This window comes from Myotis nattereri (genome assembly GCF_964212035.1).
Source record: "Myotis nattereri genome assembly, chromosome: 5".
NCBI classification, from domain to species: domain Eukaryota; kingdom Metazoa; phylum Chordata; class Mammalia; order Chiroptera; family Vespertilionidae; genus Myotis; species Myotis nattereri.
Genome location: NC_138080.1, coordinates 105,035,406 through 105,057,122, shown reverse-complemented (window position 1 = coordinate 105,057,122; position 21,717 = coordinate 105,035,406). Strand labels below are relative to the sequence as shown.

The 21,717-nt window shown below is 53.9% G+C and overlaps 1 protein-coding gene across 1 annotated transcript in view; it reads left to right on the top strand.

The window, feature by feature from the left end:
• STK10 (serine/threonine kinase 10) overlaps positions 1-21,717 on the top strand; it is a 78,053-nt gene that overhangs the window by 25,608 nt on the left and 30,728 nt on the right. Inside the window, exons 3-5 of the mRNA XM_081093513.1 lie at positions 13,442-13,490; positions 14,718-14,867; positions 20,947-21,019. Of these exons, the coding sequence (XP_080949639.1) occupies positions 13,442-13,490; positions 14,718-14,867; positions 20,947-21,019 (272 nt within the window). The remainder of the gene's footprint in view (positions 1-13,441; positions 13,491-14,717; positions 14,868-20,946; positions 21,020-21,717) is intronic.

Below are 21,717 nucleotides of genomic sequence, written 5' to 3'. Positions count from 1 at the left end.
ACTCGGATAGTCATTGGGTAAGTAAGTACTCTTATGTGGAGTGAACATGAAGAGCAAGGACCTCACCACCCACCTCCATTCACACAGTCACAGAGAACTGTGCTAAGAATCAGCAGCAGCAGAAATACCAAGCGGTCATCCCAGCCTTCGCGGGTAGCCCTGTTAGTGCAGGTAACCAACTGTTCCTGCTTACTGCCAGAGGGCTCTGCTCCAAGAATGAAACTGTATGTAGACTGCCATCAAACATTCAGAATGGGTTGTGACATAACAAGTTTGACCATAATTATCTCTCTTATTAAGATCCAGTGTTGAACTATTTTGAAAAGTGTAAGTTGAACATCTCTTAGATTAAGTTCTATTAATATTGTAAATGTCCTCAAATATTGGTTATTAATTGCCAGAAGCCAGTTCCAGCATGTCAGCTGGGCTGAATCATGTTGGAATTGGCTACCGGCATCTCACCTTTTTTGATTTTATAAATTTAACAAGAATGTATGTTTTAAGATTTTTAAATTCAATGGAAAGGACAGAGTTCTATCAGTCCGATTTCAGATTTTAGAGTTTTGAGATGGAAACAAAGAGAGGTTTCTGATTCAGCCCTGCTGATAGGCTGGAACTGGCTTCCAGCAATTAATGGGCAGAATAAGTAAAACAGTGCATTACCATAAAAAAAAAATTGCCCTGGCCAGTGTTGCTTAGTGGTTAGAGTGTTGGCCCTGGGTTCAATTCCTGGTCAAGGGCATGTACCTGGGTTGCAGGCTCGATTCCTGGCTCTGGTTGGGAGGCAACCAATCCATGTGTCTCCCTCACATTGATGTTTTCTCTCTCCTATCTCCCCTTCCACGCTCTCTAAAAAGTAAATAAATAAAAATCAGTAGAAAAAATATCCTCAGGTGAGGATTAACCAAAACAAAAAACCAACAAACAAAAAAGGAATTTATCTGAGCCAAAATTTTGAGGACATGCGCCAAAGCAAGAGATCAAGGGATTGAGAAAAATGCTGGGGAGAATGGCAGTTTTACAGCTTATTTTATATGTTAGAATCAAAGGAGAAAACATAAGGAAGGTGCATGAAATCCATTGGCCATGGATTAAGGAGGCAGGAGAAAGCAAAGTGGGGACACCTCTAGGACTGGACATAAAGTGAACTGGAGGAGTTTATTCTTTTTAAAAAAAATATATTTTATTGATTTTTTACAGAGAGGAAGGGTGAGGGATACAGAGTTAGAAACATTGATGAGAGAGAAACATCGATCAGTTGCCTCTTGCACACTCCCTACTGGGGATGTGCCCGCAACCAAGGTACATGCCCTTGACCGGAATCGAACCTGGGACCCTTGAGTCCGCAGGCCGATGCTCTGTCCACAGAGCCACACCGGTCAGGGCAGGAGGAGTGCATACTTCTTGTGCATTGGTGGGTGCAGGATGGTTACTGATGAGCAGTTCCGCACCTAGAGATGGTGTGCGGGGAGCAGGTAACACTGAGGGGTTCTGTGGTCTCATGCCCTGTGCCTTCGAGGGGCCTAGAAAGGAAAGCGGCTCTGCCATTTCCCCGGATGTCATCCTAGACGCGTAAGAACAACAGACAGAGCGCCCTGAAGGTGAGGGCTGACTTTTGCCAGGGGCCGTGACTAGGGCCTGGGACGTGACTGCCGCCGTGACCTGCCCCGCTAGGAATTTGTGGTCTGAGCGTGTGAGGCCTGCCGCGTAGCCTGCCGCGCTTGCGGGGTCTGCTCTGTTGTCCCTTCCGCTCCCGTGTTCTAGACCCGTCCCCTGGCGCCCAGGCTGACCACAGCCTGCGTCCTCACCTTCCCGGCCTCTTCTCCAGCTCTTCTGGGCCACGTGTGGGACCCCCCAGGGCTGGGCCCTCTCGTGCCTTCTTCCAGGCAGCCCTCCTGCTGGCTTCTCCGCCTGTCCTCAGGCTCCGCTGTGAACATGCCCCCCCACAGGAAGACAGATGGCAGCAGGCGGGTGAGTGAGGGAAGGCCTGCCCTGGAGATGTGCACAGGGCAAAGTCCCGTCTTCAGGACGTTTCTCTGCCCAGCAATCTCTTTGTTGGCTACCAAACAACAGCAAAGCAGTGACTCCATGGAGTGCCCCCCCCCCCCCCCCATGAATGTACTGGTTTTGGGCTGAGTAGCCACAGTCTTTATTAATGTGGTGCTCTTGGTAGGGCTGCCTCTCCCAACCTCATTCATTCTGCTCCCTCTCTAATAGTTAATATACTTTCTTTTAAATAAAGAAATCATTTATTTATTCACTTTTAATTCTCACCTGAGGATATTTTTCCATTAATTTTTAGAGAGAGTGGAAGAGCGAGGGAAAGACAGAGAGAAATATCGATGTGAGAGAAACACATCGATTGGTTGCCTCCTGCACGCGCCTGCACCAGGGCCTGGGCTGGGGAGGAGCCTGCAACCAAGGTAGGTGCCCTTGACCAGAATCAAACCCGGGACCCTTAGGTCCGCAGGCTGATGCTCTATCCACTGAGCCAAGCCGGCTAGGGCAAGAAATGTTTTATTTAAAAGTAAACTGTTTTTAATTAGAAGAAAACTTGAGTCTGACATCCCTAAATGGGAAACTAGGACCCACTTGCCCTACAAAGACATAGAAAAGACACCGGTCCAGTTGGTCCCAGCCCAGCCCCTTTGCCTTTAGCCTGAGCGCCGCGCTCGCCTCTGCCCACCAGATGCCAGTAGATGCCCCCTCCCCGCTCGGTTGTGACAGCCAAAGCCTCCAGGTGTTGCCAGGTGTCCCCCGGGGGGCAGAACCGCAGGTCTCTCCTGCTCAGCCGTTGCTGTTGGGGGTGGAAGGGCATCTCTCAGGCCAGGCTCCCCCCTCCCCTCCTCCCCTTGCAGTAAATCCGAGAGCAGGGTGCAGACTGGTGATCTTGGCCAGATTGGGCCCATGGACACATTTTGTTGGGCGTGTGTGATGCTTTTATACATTTGTCGCTAGTGTGTTGTCAGGAGATGTCGCACAGAATTCTGGCCCCTGGCTGTTCTTGAACAACCAGCCTACCTTTCTGCATGGCCACAGTTGCCTGGCCTGAGCTGCAGCTGCCCCCCCCCCCCCCCCGCAGGATGGGCCCCCAGTTAGCCTCAGACCTCACCACTCCCTAACGCACCGTGAGACTGAGGGCTGTTTGCCATTGGCGTGTGGCACTGCTCTTCTTAAAGGAGAATTGCGAGGAAGTGTTTCCCTCCCCAGGTCTCTGTCAGAACTGAAGAAAATAAAGATAGCCAAGAGGATTGAGTTCCCGGAAGTGTGTGAGGGGACATTGTTTTCATCGGTACAGCCTGCTTAGCTGCCCAGACGCTGTGGGCATGTGACGCCAGGCCACCTGGCCCAGGGAGGTGAGGGGTCTGTGAGCTTCCTGTACACGTGTGTGTGCGTGTGTGTGTGTATGTGTGTGTCCCTGATGGAGTGACCGTGGGCCTTTCAGGGTGTGGCTTCTTATCTGAAAGTGAACGTTTAGCAAAGAGGAAGAGCAGGTCCCAGGGCCACAGCAGGGTGTGGGCGGGCGGGCCCGCTGGCCACATGTGTCCATGTGACCACACGTCACCCACCAGGGTTTCTGTGGCTGGTCCCCTCGGGCTCAGAAGCCAGCTGTTGGCCACCGACAGAGGTTGCATCTCTGCCCTGAAAAAGCTGGACTGTGAAGGGACTGGCAGTAGAAGGCAGCCAGCCCGCAAGCCCGGCCGGCGTGGCTCAGTGATTGAGCGTCCACCTATGAACCAGGAGGTCACGGTTTGATTCCCGGTCAGGGCACATGCTGGGTTGCAGGCTTGATCCCTGGTGGGGGGTGTGCAGGAGGCAGCTCATCAATGATTCTCTCTCTCCCTTTCCCTTCTTCTCTTTGAAATCAATAAAAAACATATTTAAAATAAATAAATTAAAAAAAAAGAAAGTAGCCGGCAACACCATGCATGGTGAAAGCCACAGTGTGCAGATGGGGCGCTGGGCGGAAGTGGGGACCCGAGCTCTTCCCGGATCTGGGACTCACTGGCTGGGTGACCCTGGGCACAGAGACCCCGCCCGGTGCAGGCAGTGTCCCCGGCTGGGAGCAGGCGGAGACCCACAGATGTGACAGGCAGGCCGGGTGACCGGGGGTTTGCCTGGGACCCCACCGTTGGAATGGCCGCACCGGGGTCTCTGTGTCACGTCCACAGGGGCAGGGGTGGCTCTGTGGTCCGGCCACATTCCCAAGCGTGTCCACGTGGGTTTAGTGAGCCACCTGACCCCGCCCCCAATGTCACCGGGCACACTCCTCCTGCTGTCACTCACATCCCATTTGCTCACCACCTAGGAGGCAGGGCCTACAGGTACACCCACTTGACAGGTGAGCAGACTGAGGCTCGGATCTCTGAACTTGTCTCAAAGCTGTTCCGTTAGTGCCAGGAGAATGGGAGCCAGGCTGTCTGACCCCAGCGTTCACCTCATTTACTCAGGCATGTGGGTTCCTTGGAGGCCTGTGCCCTCAGGGAATGAGTCGAGCAGTGCTGGGGGCTGCCCTAGGGGTGCAAAAGGCACGAACACCCATCCCGAGCCACCTTCCTGGCCCCGCTGCCACGCCCGAATCTCCACGTCGTCACCCCCTCCGTCTCTTCCCCGTGAAATCCTGCTTGCCCCTCAAGGACCATGTCAGCTGCCACAAACCTTGAGCAGCTGGAGTTGAAACGCCGTCTCCTTGCAGGTGTGTGCATTTCCCGTGACCCCGCTCACTCCCTACGGATCAGTCCGTCTCCTGGCCCCTCCCGGGTCCTGTCCCTCAGGCACAGAGTGGCCAGCTCGAGCCTCGGCACAGCTGGCTTTAGGGAATGGTGGCGGGACAGACACGCTCAAGCCGATCAAAAATGTGCGGCCACAGAGCTGCCCAGGGGCCGGAAGTTCAGTTTGCATCTCCCTGGAATCTGGTCTCAACCCTGAGCGTGGTGGTGCAGTGAGGACACGGGGGTGGGGTGGAGGGTGGTGGTGGTGTTCGCCAGGATGATGGTGGTGACTCTGCCTGTCTGCCTCGGGCTCCGTGTCCCGCTCTGGCTAGGTGTCCCCTCTGGCTAAGTATCCCCTCGGGCTAGGGGGCCCCCTCTGGCTCGGTGTCCCCTCTGGCTAGGGGTCCCCTCGGGCTAGGGGTCCCCTCTGGCTAGGTGTCCCCTCTGGCTAGGAGTCCCCTCGGGCTAGGGGTCCCCTCTGGCTAGGTGTCCCCTTTGGCTAGGAGTCCCCCCCTGGCTAGGAGTCCCCTCGGGCTAGGGGTACCCCCTGGCTAGGGGTCCCCTCGGGCTAGGGATCCCCTCTGGCTAGGAGTGTCTGTTGTGTTTACACATGCTGTCCCCCAGACCCTCAGGGCAGGACGGTGTTGTTCCCAGGTCACAGATGAGGACATGGAGGCTCAGAGAGGTTAGGCATGTGCCCACAGTCACCCGGGGCAGCCTTTGGACATAGGGTCAGGGGAGGCTGACCCAGGGCCAGTGCTCCTGCCCTCTGGGCTGGACAGTGTCGGAGGAGGTAGGCGACGGAATCTGAGTCGCCTCAGGGCCACCCCAGAGATGCCCTGGGACTTGGCCATGTGGGGAGCGGGGAGGGGAATGCGGAACCAGGCCAGCGTTCCTGGGCGGCCTGTGGGTGTGGGCAGCCCTCAATGGCCACATTGTTGGGACTCCTCCTCCAGGGAAGGCTGCCGAGAAGCGGAGGCGTTTGTGTGCTGACCGCTGTGTGTTTTGGGGTGACTCTGGGCTCCTTTCTGCAGGCCTCTGGTTAGCCAGGAGCCTGTCTGTGCTGATGGGCGGGGGCAGTGCCCTCTGGGGGGGAGGCCTGGGCGATTGCAGTAGGTGCCCGGCTTCCCCCGGAAGAAGTGGCCCAGAGGGAAGGGGTGTGCTCCAGGCTGCACCCCTCGGTGTCCTCGTGCCTTGGAGTCAGGCTGACCGGGGTTTGTCACCTACAAGCTGAGCGGCTTTCGGGGAGCCCTTTCCCACCAAACCTGAGTTTGCCCCACAGCTGCTCACAGGGGTGCATGAGGGAGCGCTTAGAGAATGCTGAGCACGGGGCCGGCCCGCATCAGGCTCAGCGATGGCAGCCGCGTCTCGTGGGGGACGGAGGAGGCGGGGCAGGCTTGCCGAGTCTGGCTGTCTTTGCAGAATCTGACCGTCGGCTGTTAGTCACCTTCTGGCCGTTTGCCCTGATTTCTGAGCATCTTAAGGTCACTGAAACGCTGCATTCACATCCATTCATTCATCCACCCATCCGTCACACACTTACTGGTCGTGTACTGGTCCCAGGCTCTGAGAGAGGGTGTGAATGGACTTTCGGAAATATAAACTGCCCAGTCAGTGATAAAGTGACTTCAGTCACCTTGGACCCTACAATGTCGTTGCAAATGACTTTACAGCTGCTGAAAGCTTCCAGGTGGGGAACTGAGGCTCAAGCAGGAAAGGGGCTGTGACCGGCCCACAGCAGGACGGTGGCAGATCTGGGACCGTGTCCAGACCCCCGGCTGCGCTGACTTAATTTAGTTCCAGGAGCGCTGCCCACGTGGACTCACTGAGCACCTTCCTGTCCCCGGTGCCCCTGCGGCTTCGGGAAAGGCCGGGAGGGAGGGACCCGCGCCCAGAGCGCGTGCGGTCGCAGGATGCGGACGCCTCGCCGCCGGCTTGGCCGTGCCTCGGTTGTCTCTCGGGGACCGCGGCTTTGGCATTGCTGACCCTTATCTCCGGGCGGGCGAGCAAGCTCACTCGGTGTGCGTGAGCTGATCAGGGGTCCGGTGAGGGTTAAAGGAAGGAGGCAGAGGGGCCCTTGCCGTCACCACCCACATAGGCCCAGGCCAGATCCCGGCTCTGCCGCGTAGCGGTTGTGTCACCTTTTGAGCCTCAGTTTCCCCGTCTGCAAAATAGGAGTAAGGTGTCACCGAATGCTGACAGTAGTTTGTAACGTTTCTCAAGCAGTGACTGACTGTGTGCCGGGGGCTGTCCTGAGTGCCCGGAACACATCATCCTGGGTAATCCTCCCAATAAACCCCACGGCGCACAGGCACTTTTTTAGGATTCCCACCTCAAATGGTGAGAGATGATCCATGCACAGCACGCCGCATGGGGCCTGGCCCAGGTGCACTCTCCATCGCGTTAAATGTCACGGCGGGAAACGGAGGCTGACCCTGGTGAAGCAGCCTGGCCACCGCGTACCCTGTGAGAGGTGGCAGGTGCCGCGTGGGGCTCTGTGTGACTGAGGTGGACGCCAGCTGGGCGCAGCACCCTCGTCAGCGTTTGGTCCTGCAGCGTCGATCTGGTAGAGAGGAGAGACATGACATTCTGGGGTGCCCTGTCCTGGGGGGTGTTGAGCTGGGTCCCCCTTGGCACAGCTCCAAAGGAGGGTAGAGGGACCTGTCCCAGGGCCCGGGGCGGAGAGCGAGCTTCCTGAGTGGAGCTGTGTGCACAGTGCTCTCGTTCCCATGGCGACTGCAGCGCAGTCCAGGGAAGGTGCCTGGGGAACCCACGAATGAATGAATGAATGCATGATCGGAGCGGGGACGTGGCCGCCAGGATCATGTGGCCGGGCCCTGTCCCTCAGGCTGCCCTGACAGCTGCTCAGTCTAAACGGACGGGGTTGGAGGCAAACGCAGGTTTCAGTTTCCTTTGGCCCCCAGCCCGAGGGGAAAGTCGAGTGCAGGCTGCTGTCGTCCCCATCTGCACCCCCTCCCCCGTCGGGCACTAGGAGCGTGTCTGTGGGCCGAGGTCTCAGGGACACCGGGGAGGGTCCTGGTCTGAGAAGGGGGCCCGGGAAAGCCAGCGCCCCCCGTACTGGAATGCGCTTCCCGAATCCAAGCTCAGGCTGACCGCCTGGTTGTTTTTTCCAAGATGCTCGTTGAAAAGCGCCATCTGTTTCCATCTACCCTGTTTCCTAATGCGAATCCCTGAAGCCTCTTTGCCGCTGCCCAGGGCTTCTCGACCCCCCGCTGGGGAGGCTCAGTGGGGGATCTCGGCTCCGCCCCGCCCCTCGCTCTGGGTCAGAGCGGGGAGAAGTGAGAGAAGCACCGATGAGGAAGTTGAGCTATTGAGAGGCGACCGTCCGCCAGTTTGTCTCCAGGAGCCCTCCTCCGCCCGCCCGCCACACTGTGCTGCTAGCGGGAGGAGGGCTGTGCCCCGGCAGGCAGGCCTCTTGCTCCTCTGTGAATGCCTATCCAGAGGTGGTTCTCAAAGTGTGGTCCGGGGACCAGCAGCTGCACCCCCGGGTCATTAGTTAGAAACCCAGACTCGTGGGCTCCCCCCCAGACCCCCCATAGCAGAAACTCTGGGGTGGGACCCGTCTTTGTGTGTTTGTTTTTAATTTATTTAATATATTTGTTGATTTCAGAGAGAAAGCGGGGGGGAGAGAGAGAAAAAGAGAGAAACACCAATGATGAGACGGAATCATGGATCGGCTGCCTCCTGCACGCCCCACATGGGGGGATCGAGCCTGCAGTCCGGGCAGGTGCCCTGACTGGGAATCGAATCGTGACCTCCGGGTTCATAGGTCGACGCTGGACCACTGAGCCACGTGGTTTACCAAGCCCCCCAGTGGTCTGATGCCTGTGCAGTGTTTTCAGCGGGCCCCTGTGCAGTGTTGTCAGCGGGTCGCACCCACCAGAGATTCCTGGGAAATCTTCCTTGCCCCACGGGATGGCGTCCTCGGCCTCCTCCCGTTGCCCAGTTCAGCCTCAGTACCTCTTGCCAAATGCGCGATTGGATACTTTCCGTGACAAGTAACAGAGAAGTGTCAACTCAGACGAACTTGAACAACAGGAGACAGTCACTGGCTGGCGTGTCCTGATTGAAAAGTCCGGAGGGAGGTCCGGTTTGAGGGGGAGTTGGAGCAGGGCTGTCACCCTGATTCTCTCTGCCCTCCTCTTTGTATCAGCTGCCTTCACACTGGCTGCCCTCGCGGTGCCAGGTGGCTGCCTGCACCCATCAGGGCCCTGCGCTTCCTAACTCACCAGAACTCACCAGCTCCGCCCTGGCTGGGTTGCTCAGTGGATAGAGCATCAGACTGAGGGGTCTTGGGTTCGATTCTGGTCTGGGCACATGCCCGAGTTGTGAGCTCGATCCCCAGTGGGGTGTGTGTGTGTGTGTGTGTGTGCGCAGGAGGCAGCTGATCAATGATTCTTATCATTGATGTTTCTATCTCTCTCCCTCCCCCTCCCTCTCTGAAATCATCAATAAAAATATATATTAACCTCCCCCCCCCCCCCCCCGCAAAACCTCACCAGCTTTGTTGTGATCAGACCAGCCCAGAAAACAGCCATCAGGGCAAAGGCAGAGAGTCCCCCTGATGGGGGGGTGAGGTGCGTCCCATCCTGCTCTCATGGCTGTTTCAGGAAGGGAAAGGTTTGCTGTTTGCCCCAAATCCACCGTTCCCTGCTTTCCCAGCTTCCAGAGTTAACACATCCAGGGTGTCCCAAAGACCTGAGTGCAGCACCCCTTGTTAAAACCCTTTGGTGCCTCTCCCCAGACACACGCACAGGGCTCTCAGGGTGCTGTTCATGCCTTGGGATGTTCCAGTTCCAGTCCACCTTTGCAGCCTGCTCTCTTCCCATCCTTCCAACCTTGTGGAACACTTCCCCCTCCCCCTTCCTTCTTCCCCCTTCCACAGGCTTCCAGGCGGCCAGCCTCTGCATGTGTTGTGTTCTGCCTGGAATGTTGTTGTCTTTCTTCACCTGGTAAATTTGCCCTTCAGATACCAGCCCAGATGTCTCCTCCTCTGGGAAGCCCTCCAGGGTAGCTCCAGGCCTGGTTACCACTTCAACCATAGACTTCTGTGAAATGCATCACCACGGCTCATCTCTGTGTCTGCCTCTGCCTGTGGCCGTGGGGCAGGGACCTGTCTGATTTGTCCTAGGTCACCAGTCCCCAGGCTTGTCACACACTAGCAGCCCAGATAGTGTTTGTTGATTGAATACTACTTTTATGGCCCCTAGTAGGCCCTGAGTGATAGTTGTCCATGGGTTGGACTGATCACAAACCTCCCTTCTCCAGGTCCCGAGAAAACCCCGAGCCACAGCTGCTTGCCGCCCTCTTGAGGGAGCAGGAAGGACCAGCGTCCGTGGGGTCGAGGAGTCGGTCCTTGGTCCCGGGAGCCGTTGGAGTTGGGGCTTGCGGAGGGAGGGCTCCGAGGCCTGAGCTTGCACCCAGGAACCCTCGATCCCCTAGAGCCTCCTTTCATCCCAGGATGCTGTGGGCACAGGCACCCCTGCCCTCAGATGAATACATAAATCTGCAACCTGGAGTTATGTTAGGCCAGTTCTTTCCAGTAAAAAAAAAAAAAAAAAAAAGTTTATTTCTAATATAAAATTTTATTCTTTTAAAATACACTTTTTATTGATTTCAGAGAGTAAGGGAGAGGGAGAGAGAATCATTGATCGGCTGCCTCCTGCACGCCCCCTACTGGGGATGGAGCCCACAACCCAGGCATGTGCCCTTGACCGGAATCGAACCCAGGACCCTCCAGTCCACAGGCTGACACTCCATCCACTGAGCCAAACTGGCCAGGGCTCTAATATAAAATTTTATGTTCATTGACTAAGATGTGGAGAGTACAAGTACAGACCCCTTGCAGTCCTCCCCTGGGTAGTGATGTACGTGCTTTCTCTTTTCTAGCATGCATATTTAGTAACTTCCTAAGGCATGAAGATGACTATTTTAGTTATAATTACTTATTGCGGTTATTGTTTTGCGAATCAAATCCCCTGCATTTCTGAGAGTCCCCTGCAGCCCTAGCCCTGAGGAGCTGAGAGGTAGGTGTTGAGACCCATGTGATGGGCCCTGGCCAGTGGCTCAGTTGGTTGAGCATCGTCCTGTGCACTGAAGGGGCTGCTGGTCAGTTATTTTTTTCATCATCACTACAAAGGGCATGAAGCCTTGAAGCATTTAAAACTAACAGGAGGAAAGAAAAACACTTTCAAAAAAGAAGGAAAAGCTAACCACTTTACTGGGCAATGTTTACGAAAAGGATGCCGGAGCCTCACTCTGACCCACGCCCTGATTCACGCGGGGACTGCTGTGTCAGAGAGCGCTTCCAGCTTCGTACGTGCGGGTGAGGGGCGGTGATTTCCTAAAAGCACGGTGTCGCGGTCCACACACAAATTGTGAAATAGCGTGGGTTCAGTCCTGGCGTACAGCCAAGGGTTGGTGCCTTTATTTAAGGGAATAAAACCGAAGCTAAGCTCAGAGCGTCCCAGCAGCCAAGGCGCAAAAGTCAAAGAAGAAAAGGGAAGCAGCAGGGGCTGCAGAAGAGGAAGCGAGCCAGGCTGGTGGGAAGCTCTGCTTTCCTGGCGCGAACCCGGGAGGAGGTCGTGGGCTGGGGTGAGGGCGTGGTGTGTGGGAACTTCCCCTGACCAGGCGGGAACCGCTGGGTTTGGCCGCTGCTCCCACGGACTCTTGGTAATAATTGGGTGTGTTGATAAGCTAGTTCTCGGAGAGCGTGTTTTTGTAGGAAGCTAAGGAACGTCGTCCAAGCGTGCCAAGTGTGGCGCTTTCTGGTGACTCCGATTGCTAGAGGTTTAACAAGTACATGCTAGTTGGTGTGTTGTTCACCTGACTGTCTTGATGCTGTTGGAAGTAGAGGCGGTGAGGACGTTCGCTTGGGGAGAGGCTGTGGCTGACCCAACCAGGGGCACACTGCCAGGCCAGTGGCACTGCCAGGACGTGGGCCGTCTGCCGCCCTTTCCTTTTCGACTGCACCCGGTTAGACTCGGGAGCTGTTGGCCCTTTTGACCGCCCCTCGGGCCGTGTGTCTGCCTCTGGGTTGGAGGGACTTCCCAGCCAGCAGGGGCCAGGAGCCGAAGGAGAGGAGAGATTCTGGAGCATCTTGAAGTTTGTGTCACTTTCAACCCTTCCCACCCACCTGAATCTGCGCTTCAAGCAAAAAGAGAAAGCATGTTTGCACATAGCAGCCCAGAGGGGGTGGGAGTGAAGATGGGAGGAGACCAGAGGGGGAGCCTGTGTGGGTACTCAGGGCACTTTTTACTCTAATTGCCCTTTTCCATCCCCTGCACTGGGCTGGGAGCCCCTGAGCCCTGGGTCTCGTGATTCTCCTAGGGCCTGCCCCCAGGGGTGTGTGTTGAATGAATGATGTGTAAGTGAATGAATGAATGAGTGAAGGAATGAATGAATGAGTGAATTGATGAATAAGTGAGTGGATGATGAATGGATGAATGAGTGAGTGAATGAATGAATGAGTGAATGAATGAGCGAGTGAGTGATTGAATGAGTGAGTAAATGAGTGAGTGAGTGAGTGAGTGAATTATTGAGTGAGTGAGTGAGTGAGGAGTGAAGGAAGGAGTGAGTGAGTGAGTTATTGAGTGAGTGAGTGAGTGAAGAAATGAGTGAGTGATTGAATGAGTGAGTAAATGAGTGAGTGAATGAGTGAGTGAGTGAGTGAGTGAATTATTGAGTGAGTGAGTGAGTGAGGAATGAGTGAGTAAATGAGTGAGTGAATGAATGAATGAGTGAGTGAGAGAGTGAAGGAATGAATGAGTGAGTGAGTGAAGGAATGAGTGAGTGAAGGAATGAGTGAGTGAGTGAGTGAAGGAATGAATGAGTGAATGAATGAGTGAGTGAATGAATGAGCAAGTGAGTGATTGAATGAGTGAGTAAATGAGTGAGTGAGTGAATTATTGAGTGAGTGAGTGAGTGAGGAGTGAAGGAAGGAGTGAGTGAGTTATTGAGTGAGTGAGTGAAGGAATGAGTGAGTGATTGAATGAGTGAGTAAATGAGTGAGTGAATGAATGAATGAGTGAGTGAGTGAGTGAAGGAATGAGTGAGTGAATGAATGAGTGAGTGAATGAATGAGTGAGTGAATGAATGAGTGAGTTATTGAGTGAGTGAGGAGAGTGAAGGAATGAGTGAGTGAGTGAGTGCGGAGTGAAGGAATGCTTGCCTGAGTGACCTGCGGGTTAGAAAACCTGCTTTCCAGTCTGGGACCTGCCGCTGTGTCCTTGGTCATCACATCCCACCCCCTTTCTGGCCTTGGTTTCTCCCTGAGCCTCCCCCCAGGCCCGAGGCAGCCGGAGCCCCAGGCTCTGGGAGACGAAGAGGCCGAGGGACAGGTGCTGGGACTCGGGGGACGTGGACAGCTTGCATGTGGGCTGAGGTGTCCTCTGATACCTGCTGTCACGCACAGAAATGGGGCAGCTGGGAGGCGGGGAAGCGTGAGCCCCACAGGCTGAGGGGGAAGGGAGGGTGTGGGCTCGGCTGGACCTGGGGTGCCCATGGCAACCTGGCTTTTCTTTTTCTGACAGATGAGGTGCCCCAGCAGCTCCTCTGGGTGTTGGAGCCTCCTGTGAGGGTTTGGGGTGGTGGTGGTGGTGGTACAGACGGCACAGTCCCTGGGGCAGGAGGAGGAGAGGCGGGAGCTGGGATCCCCCCATCTCGTCAGCTGCGCCCTGCTCATCCTTGCCTTGCTGTGTTCTCTGCAGATCATGATCGAGTTCTGTCCGGGGGGAGCTGTGGATGCCATCATGCTGGGTGAGTCTTCCTTGGTCCAGGGTGTGGGGGGTCGGCTCTGTCTAGGGCAGGCGTCCCTCACGCCCACCCCAGTGATTCCCCGGACCTGTGAGCACCGCCCGCTCTGTCCCCTTTCGGGGGCAGGGGTTAGGGTCGTGGAGAGAAGCAGGACTCTGGTGGGAAGACCGACCCATTCTGCTCACTCGCCCCCTTGAGCCTTCTCGGCCATAAGACGGATGTGACGACGCCTTGGTCCAACCCCACAGCACTCTTAGGAGGTGACGAGGAGACACCTGAGGGAAGTTCTTTGAAAAGTGGGGATCCCCACCCCCCATTTTGTAAAAGCTGAATGGGATGTTGTCTTTTTTAAAAAATTAAAAAATATTTTCTTACATGAGGATATGCTTTTTATTGATTTAGAGAGCGGAAACAGGGAGAGTTGGGGAGGGAATGGGAGAGCAACATCAATGTGTGAGAGAAATATTGATGAGTTGCCTTCCGTATGCTCTCCATACCTGCCCCAACCGACCAGGTATCAAACCTGCAATCCAGGCGTGTATGTGCCCTGCCTGGGAATCGAACCCTTCACCTTTCAGTGTATGGGATGACGCTCCAACCCAGCCACACTGGCCAGGGCGGTTGTCAAGTCTCTCTCTCTCTCTCTTTTTATAATCCTCACTTGAGACTATTTTTCCATTCATGTTTAGAGAGAATGGAAGGGAAGGAGGGAGAAGGGAGAGAGAGAGAGAGAAACATCAGTGTGAAAGAGACACATTTATTGGTTGGCCTCCTACACTCGCCCAGATCGGGGCCAAGATTCGAACCTGTAAACCCAGGTATGTGACCTTGACCAGGAGTGGAACCCACGAGCCTTCAGTGCGTGGGCCAACACTCTAATCACTGAGCAACACCAGCCAGGGCTGTTGTCAAGTCTTGATGTCCCCGGCAAGCTTGGGCAATAACAAAAAAATACAGTAGTAATCACCGCTGTTTTGTGACCTTGAGCAAGTGACCTGACCTCGGAGCCTCAGTTTCCTGATCTGTAGAATGGGGAGATAATTGTGCCCGCGCCAGAAGGCTACTGTGAGGAGGGCACAGGTAACAAGGGAGGTGCTTAGAGGTGAGCCTGGCACACAGTCTCTGCTCGCGGTGTTGACGGTGTTAGATTTCGTGCACCTGCTGTGGGCCTGACCTTGAGGTGCCCGCAGCGAGCGCTTGCTGAATTGACAGTAACTCTCTCTGTTCCAGAGCTGGACCGAGGCCTCACCGAGCCCCAGATTCAGGTCGTTTGCCGCCAGATGCTAGAAGCCCTCCACTTCCTGCACGGCAAGAAGATCATCCACCGGGACCTGAAGGCCGGCAACGTGCTGATGACCCTGGAGGGCGACATCCGGCTGGGTAAGGGCGGCTGCCGGCGGAGTGGGGGGCCGAGCCCCACGGCCTCTGCGGGCAGGAGGGGCGAGTGTGGGAGCCTCGCTGCCAGGCCACCAGGACGTGACAGCCCTCCTCACCTGCTCTGGACCCCGGGCCCCTGCGGTTCCCGTGGGCTCTCGGTTGATGGTGATTTTGTCCCCCGGGGACGCCTGTGGTTGTCACAACCAGGGGAGGGACACTGGCACCTGGTGTGTAGAGGTGGGGACACTCAGCATCCAGAGCACACAGGACGGCCCTCGGCCCCTCCAGACAAAGAGCAGCCCAGCCCCAAGGCCCGCAGTGGAGGTGGGGGGGGGGCGGGGGGGTGGTCTCGCCCTTTGCTGTTGCGTCCAATCGCGAGAATTCCAGTGAGAGTGACAGGTGGAGGCCAGCCCTGCGTCCCTCCCGGAGAGAAAGGCGTGCATCAGGCACACGTGTCACAGCCGTGTTTGTTTATGTCTTTTCTCTCACTGGATTTTTTATTGTCGATGGTATTATAGCTATCTCCCATTTCCCCCCCTTTACCTCCCTCGTCTCAGCCCCTAGTCACCCCCCAGACCTCCACCACCTTGTTGCCCGTGTCCATGGGCAATGTATGTGAGCATGTAAGTTCCTTCCTTATCTCTTCTCGTCCCCCAACCCCGCATCGAGGTATGTCCGCCTGCTCCAGGCCTCTCTGCTTCGGGTCTTATTTTTGTTGGTCAGTTCGTTCTGTTCATTAGATTCCACAAATAGGTGAGATCATGTGATATTTATTTTTTGCAGATTGGATTATTTCACTTCTCATAATATTAAATTACATAAATAATGTAAATATAAATAATTTAAATGCTGTAAATAAACACATCTGAGCCGTGGGTAACAAATTCTAACTGTTTTATCTCCACCAGATTATGGAGACTTTATAACAGGGGTCCTCAAACTTTTTAAACAGGGGGCCAGTTCACTGTCCCTCAGACCGTTGGAGGGCCGGACTATAGTTTAAAAAAAAACTATGAACAAGTTCCTATGCACACTGCACATATCTTATTTTGAAGTAAAAAAACAAAACGGGAACAAATACAATATTTGTATTTGCATGTGGCCCGCGGGCCATAGTTTGAGGACCCCTGCTTTATAATCAGTTAAATGTTCAAGTGTTTTATAAGCAGTACTAGAGGCCCAGTGCACGAATTCGTGCATGGTTGGGGTCCGGCTGGCCCACCCCTGTTGGGGCTGATTGGGGCCAGGCTGGCCAGGGGGCGGGACCATGGGAGGTTGGCCGGCTGGTCCCACCCCCAATCCGGCCTGTTGGCCGGCCGTAGTGCGTGATATAGGGACCAGTCATTCTGGTTGTTCTGGTCTCTTGGCTTTTATATATATAGATTGCCTTGTTAATCAGGGGGGAAATGTCTGTATAAGTGAGTATAGAGATAGAGTTTGGAATGGGTGGACCCACAGAGAAGGAAGAGCTGGTTATAAGTTACTTAGTCCCTAACTTCAGTTTTCTCATCTGTAAATTGGGTATAATAGTTTTCCCCGCCCACAGGGTCCTAGATAAGATTACTATGCATAGGAATATATATGCAGATGTATGCAAATGACACATTAAGGCAGATATAAATGAGAGGCATGAATCTCTTTGCATGGTGCTACACACCAGTAAGGTCTCAATAAATACTAGCTTTTATTAGATAAATATGTATTTTTTTTAGAAGAATTTTTTATTTATTTATTTTTTTAAATATATTTTATTGATTTTTTACAGAGAGGAAGGGAAAGGGATAGAGAGTTAGAAATATCGATGAAAGAGAAACATCGATCAGCTGCCTCCTGCACACCCCCTGCTGGGGATGTGCCCGCAACCAAGGTACATGCCCTTGGCCGGAATCGAACCTGGGACCCTTCAGTCCGCAGGCCGACGCTCTATCCACTGAGCCAAACCGGTCAGGGCAGATATGTATTTTTTTAAAAGCTGGGATTGTAGTGCATATATAGTTTTCCAGTCTGATTTTTTTTCTAATTGAACAATATCAGGACGTTTTCTCCTACACCTTAAATATTTCTCAGAAACATGGTTAATGTTTTCCTTGCCTTCGGTCACGTGCGTAAACCGTGATTTACCTATGGAGCCCCTCAAGTTGGACTTGTAGGTTTCTCCTCCCTTGGTTTCCTCTAACGGAGGCGGTGAGGAACACGTCTGCTCGGGTCTGAGTCTCTTTGTGCGAACACCTTTAGGAGCTCTCAGAGCGAATGTGGGCTTTGGGCGGCGTTTCGGGCTTTTGTTAAAACCTGGGTCGGGTGTCCTGCACACTGGTGGTTCCCGTCCCCTCCCCCTCACCACCCCTCCCGGATGGAGAAGTTCTTTCAGCACATCCTGGCCCGCTCCCACTGGGTTTTAAAAAAAGAAAAAACAAAAGTAAAGACCCCAAAACTCCAAAATCTTTGCCATACGCCTGCCAGCTTTTGAAACCATAAAAGCGGTGTGTACTCTTCATTAAAGAGCCCGGCCGGTGTGGCTCAGTGGTTGAGAACTCGTGAACCAGGAGGTCCCTGGTCAGGACATATGCCTGGGTTGCAGGCTCGATCCCCAGTAGGGGGCGTGCAGGAGGCAGCTGATCAATGATGCTTCTCTCTCATCAATGTTTATTTATCCCTCTTCCTTCCTCTTTCTCTAAAAATCAACAAAAACACATTAAAAAGAAAAAAAGTATAAAAAAAAGAATAAAAGTTCATGAAGGAAAAACGTAAGGCCTCTCAGTGCACTGCCCACACCCACTCTCACTCCCGGGGAGGGAGTCACTAGTGAGGGTTCGGTGCAGCCTCCAGACCCGTTTCCGGGTGTGTGGGTGCTGGGCACATACTACACGCGTGTGCCGTTCCTGAGGGCCCTTCCGGAAGCGTGCTGTCCACTGTGATGTGCACTGGTCGGCAGCAGCTTGTTACGGAGAAACGCCCAGCTAGTATGTGCGGTCACGGGCTCGTTCTTCTTCAGGGCTGCGTACTACTCCCCGGTCTGGGGACCACCGTTTATCGTACTGTTCCCCAACCGGGTTCCAGCAGCGACGGACTTTTCTTTCGTTTTCTCACTCTCTTGAATATTGCTTCGTCTTATAAATCTGGTTTCGAGGATCTGTTTCTAGAAGTAGAATTGCCGTCGAACACGCTTCTAAAACCCCGCGTGGCCATGTTTTCCTGAAGGTTCGTGAGGAAAGGCGTTCTAGCCCCGTCTGGGTTCCCTAACCCTGGCGTGCGGCACGGGCCAGCTGCGGGCCTGGGCGCTGTGGACAGAGCAGGGGTGACTGGCCTCTTTTTTAAAATATATTTTTATGGATTGGTCAGTTGATGAAGCGAGTCCCTACCTGCCCGCTGCCCTGTCTCTGATGCTTGTTTCCAAATGGGAGGAGGAGGTGGTTTTCAGCAGAAGAGAAACCCCCTTGAATTGTCGGAGGGCAGCCACCCACCCATCAGAGAGCAAACTGCATTCAGGGGGCAGACGGCTGGGGCCACCCTGGCTGCGGGAGGGGCTGCCCCCCCTCCTGACCTGCCGTCTTGTGGGACCGAAGGGGAAGGAGCAGCTACCCAAGAGCCATCGCACTCCTCATGGGCTCTGGGGACCAAGTGGTGTCACCGCGAAAGCTGGTGGTTTCTGCTGTTCTGTCCCTTCTTTGGAAGGGACCGGCAGGGCGGGGGGCGGGGGTGTGAGTGGGTGGGGGGGGGGAGTGGCAGCTCCTCCAGGGAGCCTCAGTGGGTCTGCGAGAAAGATTCCCCGGGATGACGTGCCCTCCGCTGTGGTGTTTGCAGGGGAGCTGGGCCCGGGGGCACCCAGCGGGCAGGTGAGCCTCTGCCCATTCTACCCAGGAGCCCAGAGGGGCGGGGAGCAGCAGCGCTGGGTCCTCACCTGGGTTGGTACCTCCCCCCGCAGCAGCTGGGTGGTGGCAGGCCCCGGCCCTCCTCCCTCTCAGGCCAGACTGTCCCTGCCAGGGTCAAGGGTCGTCATCAGCTGAGCCACTGCTGTCTGAGCAGCTGGGGTCAGAGACCAGCTCTCCTAACCTCAGCCTTGCCCCAGCCCCCAAACATTTAATCCTCCCAACAACCCGACAACGTAGTTCCACGGTGCCGTGTCACCATCCCCGTCACAGGCCGGGAAACTGAGGGTCGGGCTTGGGAACTGCCCCGCTCCCTGCCTGCTCCCCCCTAATCTGCTGCCCGTGAAACACAAGAGCCAAGACGGGAGCCCCGCTTCCTGGCGCTCAGGCCCACTCGGGGCTGTGCTCCCCCTGGTTTGCAGTCATGGGGACTGAATTCCGCGCTGTCACCTGCTGGGGTTCGGGGCGGCTCATTCTGAGACTCAGGCCGAGGCCCCAGGAGTGGCTGCGGTTGTAACAACTTAGCAGTTTCTTGCGACAAAGCTACGCTGACCATTGCCCGCTCTCTCAGGGTGTTGCTTCCTCCTGAGTTTATTTTTTAATCAAGATGAAACTCAGTCCCAAAGTCCAGGGCGCTGGGGAGATTCCCTGGCCGCACTGGATTCTTCTCGGTGCGCTGGTGGCGCCGGGTGTGGGGCTTAAAGAGAAACGGTTTGCCCTGCTGGTAGCTCAGTTGGTTAGAGCATCTGCCCAGCGCACCAAGGTTTCAGGTTCCATCCCTGGTCAGGGCACAAACAAGAACCAACCAGTGACTGCATAATCGATGTTCCTCTCTTTCCCTCTCTCTCTTTCTAAATCAATAAAAAACAAAACAAAAAGATAAGTTATATTCATTTTTTGTTAGTCCTGAAAATCATACATGCTCACCATAGCAAATGTGAGGAACTCAGAAAGACAGAAGAAACCTGTCTGGTCTCACCACCCACCGACAACCATGTACACAGTTTGGTTATGTCCTCCACGTCGGGTCAATGTACATCCTTGCCCTTTTTTGGGAGATGGGCATAATTTTGACCATATAATATAGTCACCTGTGCATCTCCCCTTTCCCACCCAGCTTATAAGTACATACATAAAATATCTTCATATTGTTAAGTGTTAAAGTATTTACATAGTAAATGTTAACATTAAATACATAGTAAATGTTTAATATTGATATGTATTAATATGCGTAATTTAGTATTAAAGTATGGAATAAAATACTTACATACTAATTTTAAAGACTGTAAAACACTCCATCATATGGGGTTTATAATACTTTTTTTAACCTGTCTGATTGTTTACCATTTACCTTACCTTACCTCGCCTAATTTCTCCATTTACGCATGCGTGTGTGTAAGAGAGAGAGAGAGAGAGAGCATCTTAAATACTTGTGGAAAACACAGGGTGTGTTATGTAATGTATGTGAAACATTTAAAATTACTCCCGAAGCTTGCTTAGTGACAGTACCATAGCCATTGGGGTGTACCCAAGGTGCGATCATCGCTAATTAAAACTGCTCCCTGAAAGCTAAGCAGTTTTGCTTGCTTTTAATTTTTCCGTAACAGTAGCACTTTGGTGAACATCAGCGTGCACAGTTTTTGTTTTATGTAGGATGATTTTATTAGGGTAGATGTCACGATTTGGAATTACTGGCTCAGAGAGTCTGGGTATTTTGAAGATTCTTGTGACTTGTTGTCAAACTGCTTTTCTAGAAGAAGGCTCTTCAGTTATTCTCTCATTAACAAGTAGGAAGTTCATGTCTTAGTACATCCTGACAACAGATGCATTTTTATTTATTTTTATTTTATTTTTTAAAATATATTTTATTGATTTTTTTTACAGAGAGGAAGGGAGAGGGATAGAGAGTTAGAAACATCGATGAGAGAGAAACATTGATCAGCTGCCTCCTGCACACCCCCTACTGGGAATGTGCCCGCAACCATGGTACATGCGCTTGACCGGAATCGAACCTGGGACCCTTGAGTCCACAGGCCGACGCTCTATTCACTGAGCAAAACCGGTTAGAGCAGCAGATGCATTTTTAATGATCACTAGTTTGCGAGGTAGAAGTTGGCATTTGGTGGCTGATCTGGAGCGGGTGTCTCCGAAACCACACCCAGGCTGTGGGTGGGGAATGTGCGCCAAATACTCTATCTGAGGTTTGTGTCTTGCAGCTGACTTTGGTGTGTCTGCCAAGAATCTGAAAACTCTGCAGAAACGAGATTCCTTCATCGGAACGCCTTACTGGTGAGTCAGGTGGCTCCTGGAAAGGGAATGGTGGACACAGTGTGAAGCCTCAGACTCCCCACGGTGACCTGTGGCTGGTGACCTCCGGACAGGAGGTCTGAGCCCGGTCCCCACCACATACTCGTGCCTAGCATCCCTGTGCCTGTTTGCTGACCTGTAAAATCGGACACATAATGGCACCCACTTAGGGAGTAATTGTGAGGGTTACATGGGCTGGTGCACGGAGGACAGGCTCCATTAACAGCACTGTAACTGGAATTCCCCCCAAAATGGTCCAGTTCGTGCTTAGTTCAGCAAGTAGCGATTGAGGGCCTGGGCTGGGGCTGGAGGTGAGTAACCCAGCTCAATTCCTGCCCCCGCGTGAAGTCTCCCTGGACTCCTCTAGTCCTTGGCATTTCCTGCTTTTCCAAAACTATCCCTTTGGGGAAAAAACCCACAGCTAACCACTCTGTTTTTCATGTGCATTAATTCCCATTGTGGGGTTAGGTTCCTTCTTGCTTATCACTCACCCTTTTATTCTCTCTCTCTGCCCTTTCATTCCTCTTCCTCCTCCTGTCTCCTGCCCCTTCTCTCCGGGCTGTTGTATTCTCTCCACTGCCCTTCCTGTCCTGTCTTTTCTGGGCCCCTTCCCCTCTGCCCCACCCACCCTCCCCAGGACTGTGTTCTGGATTGTGGCTGCCACCTTGTGGCAGGCATCG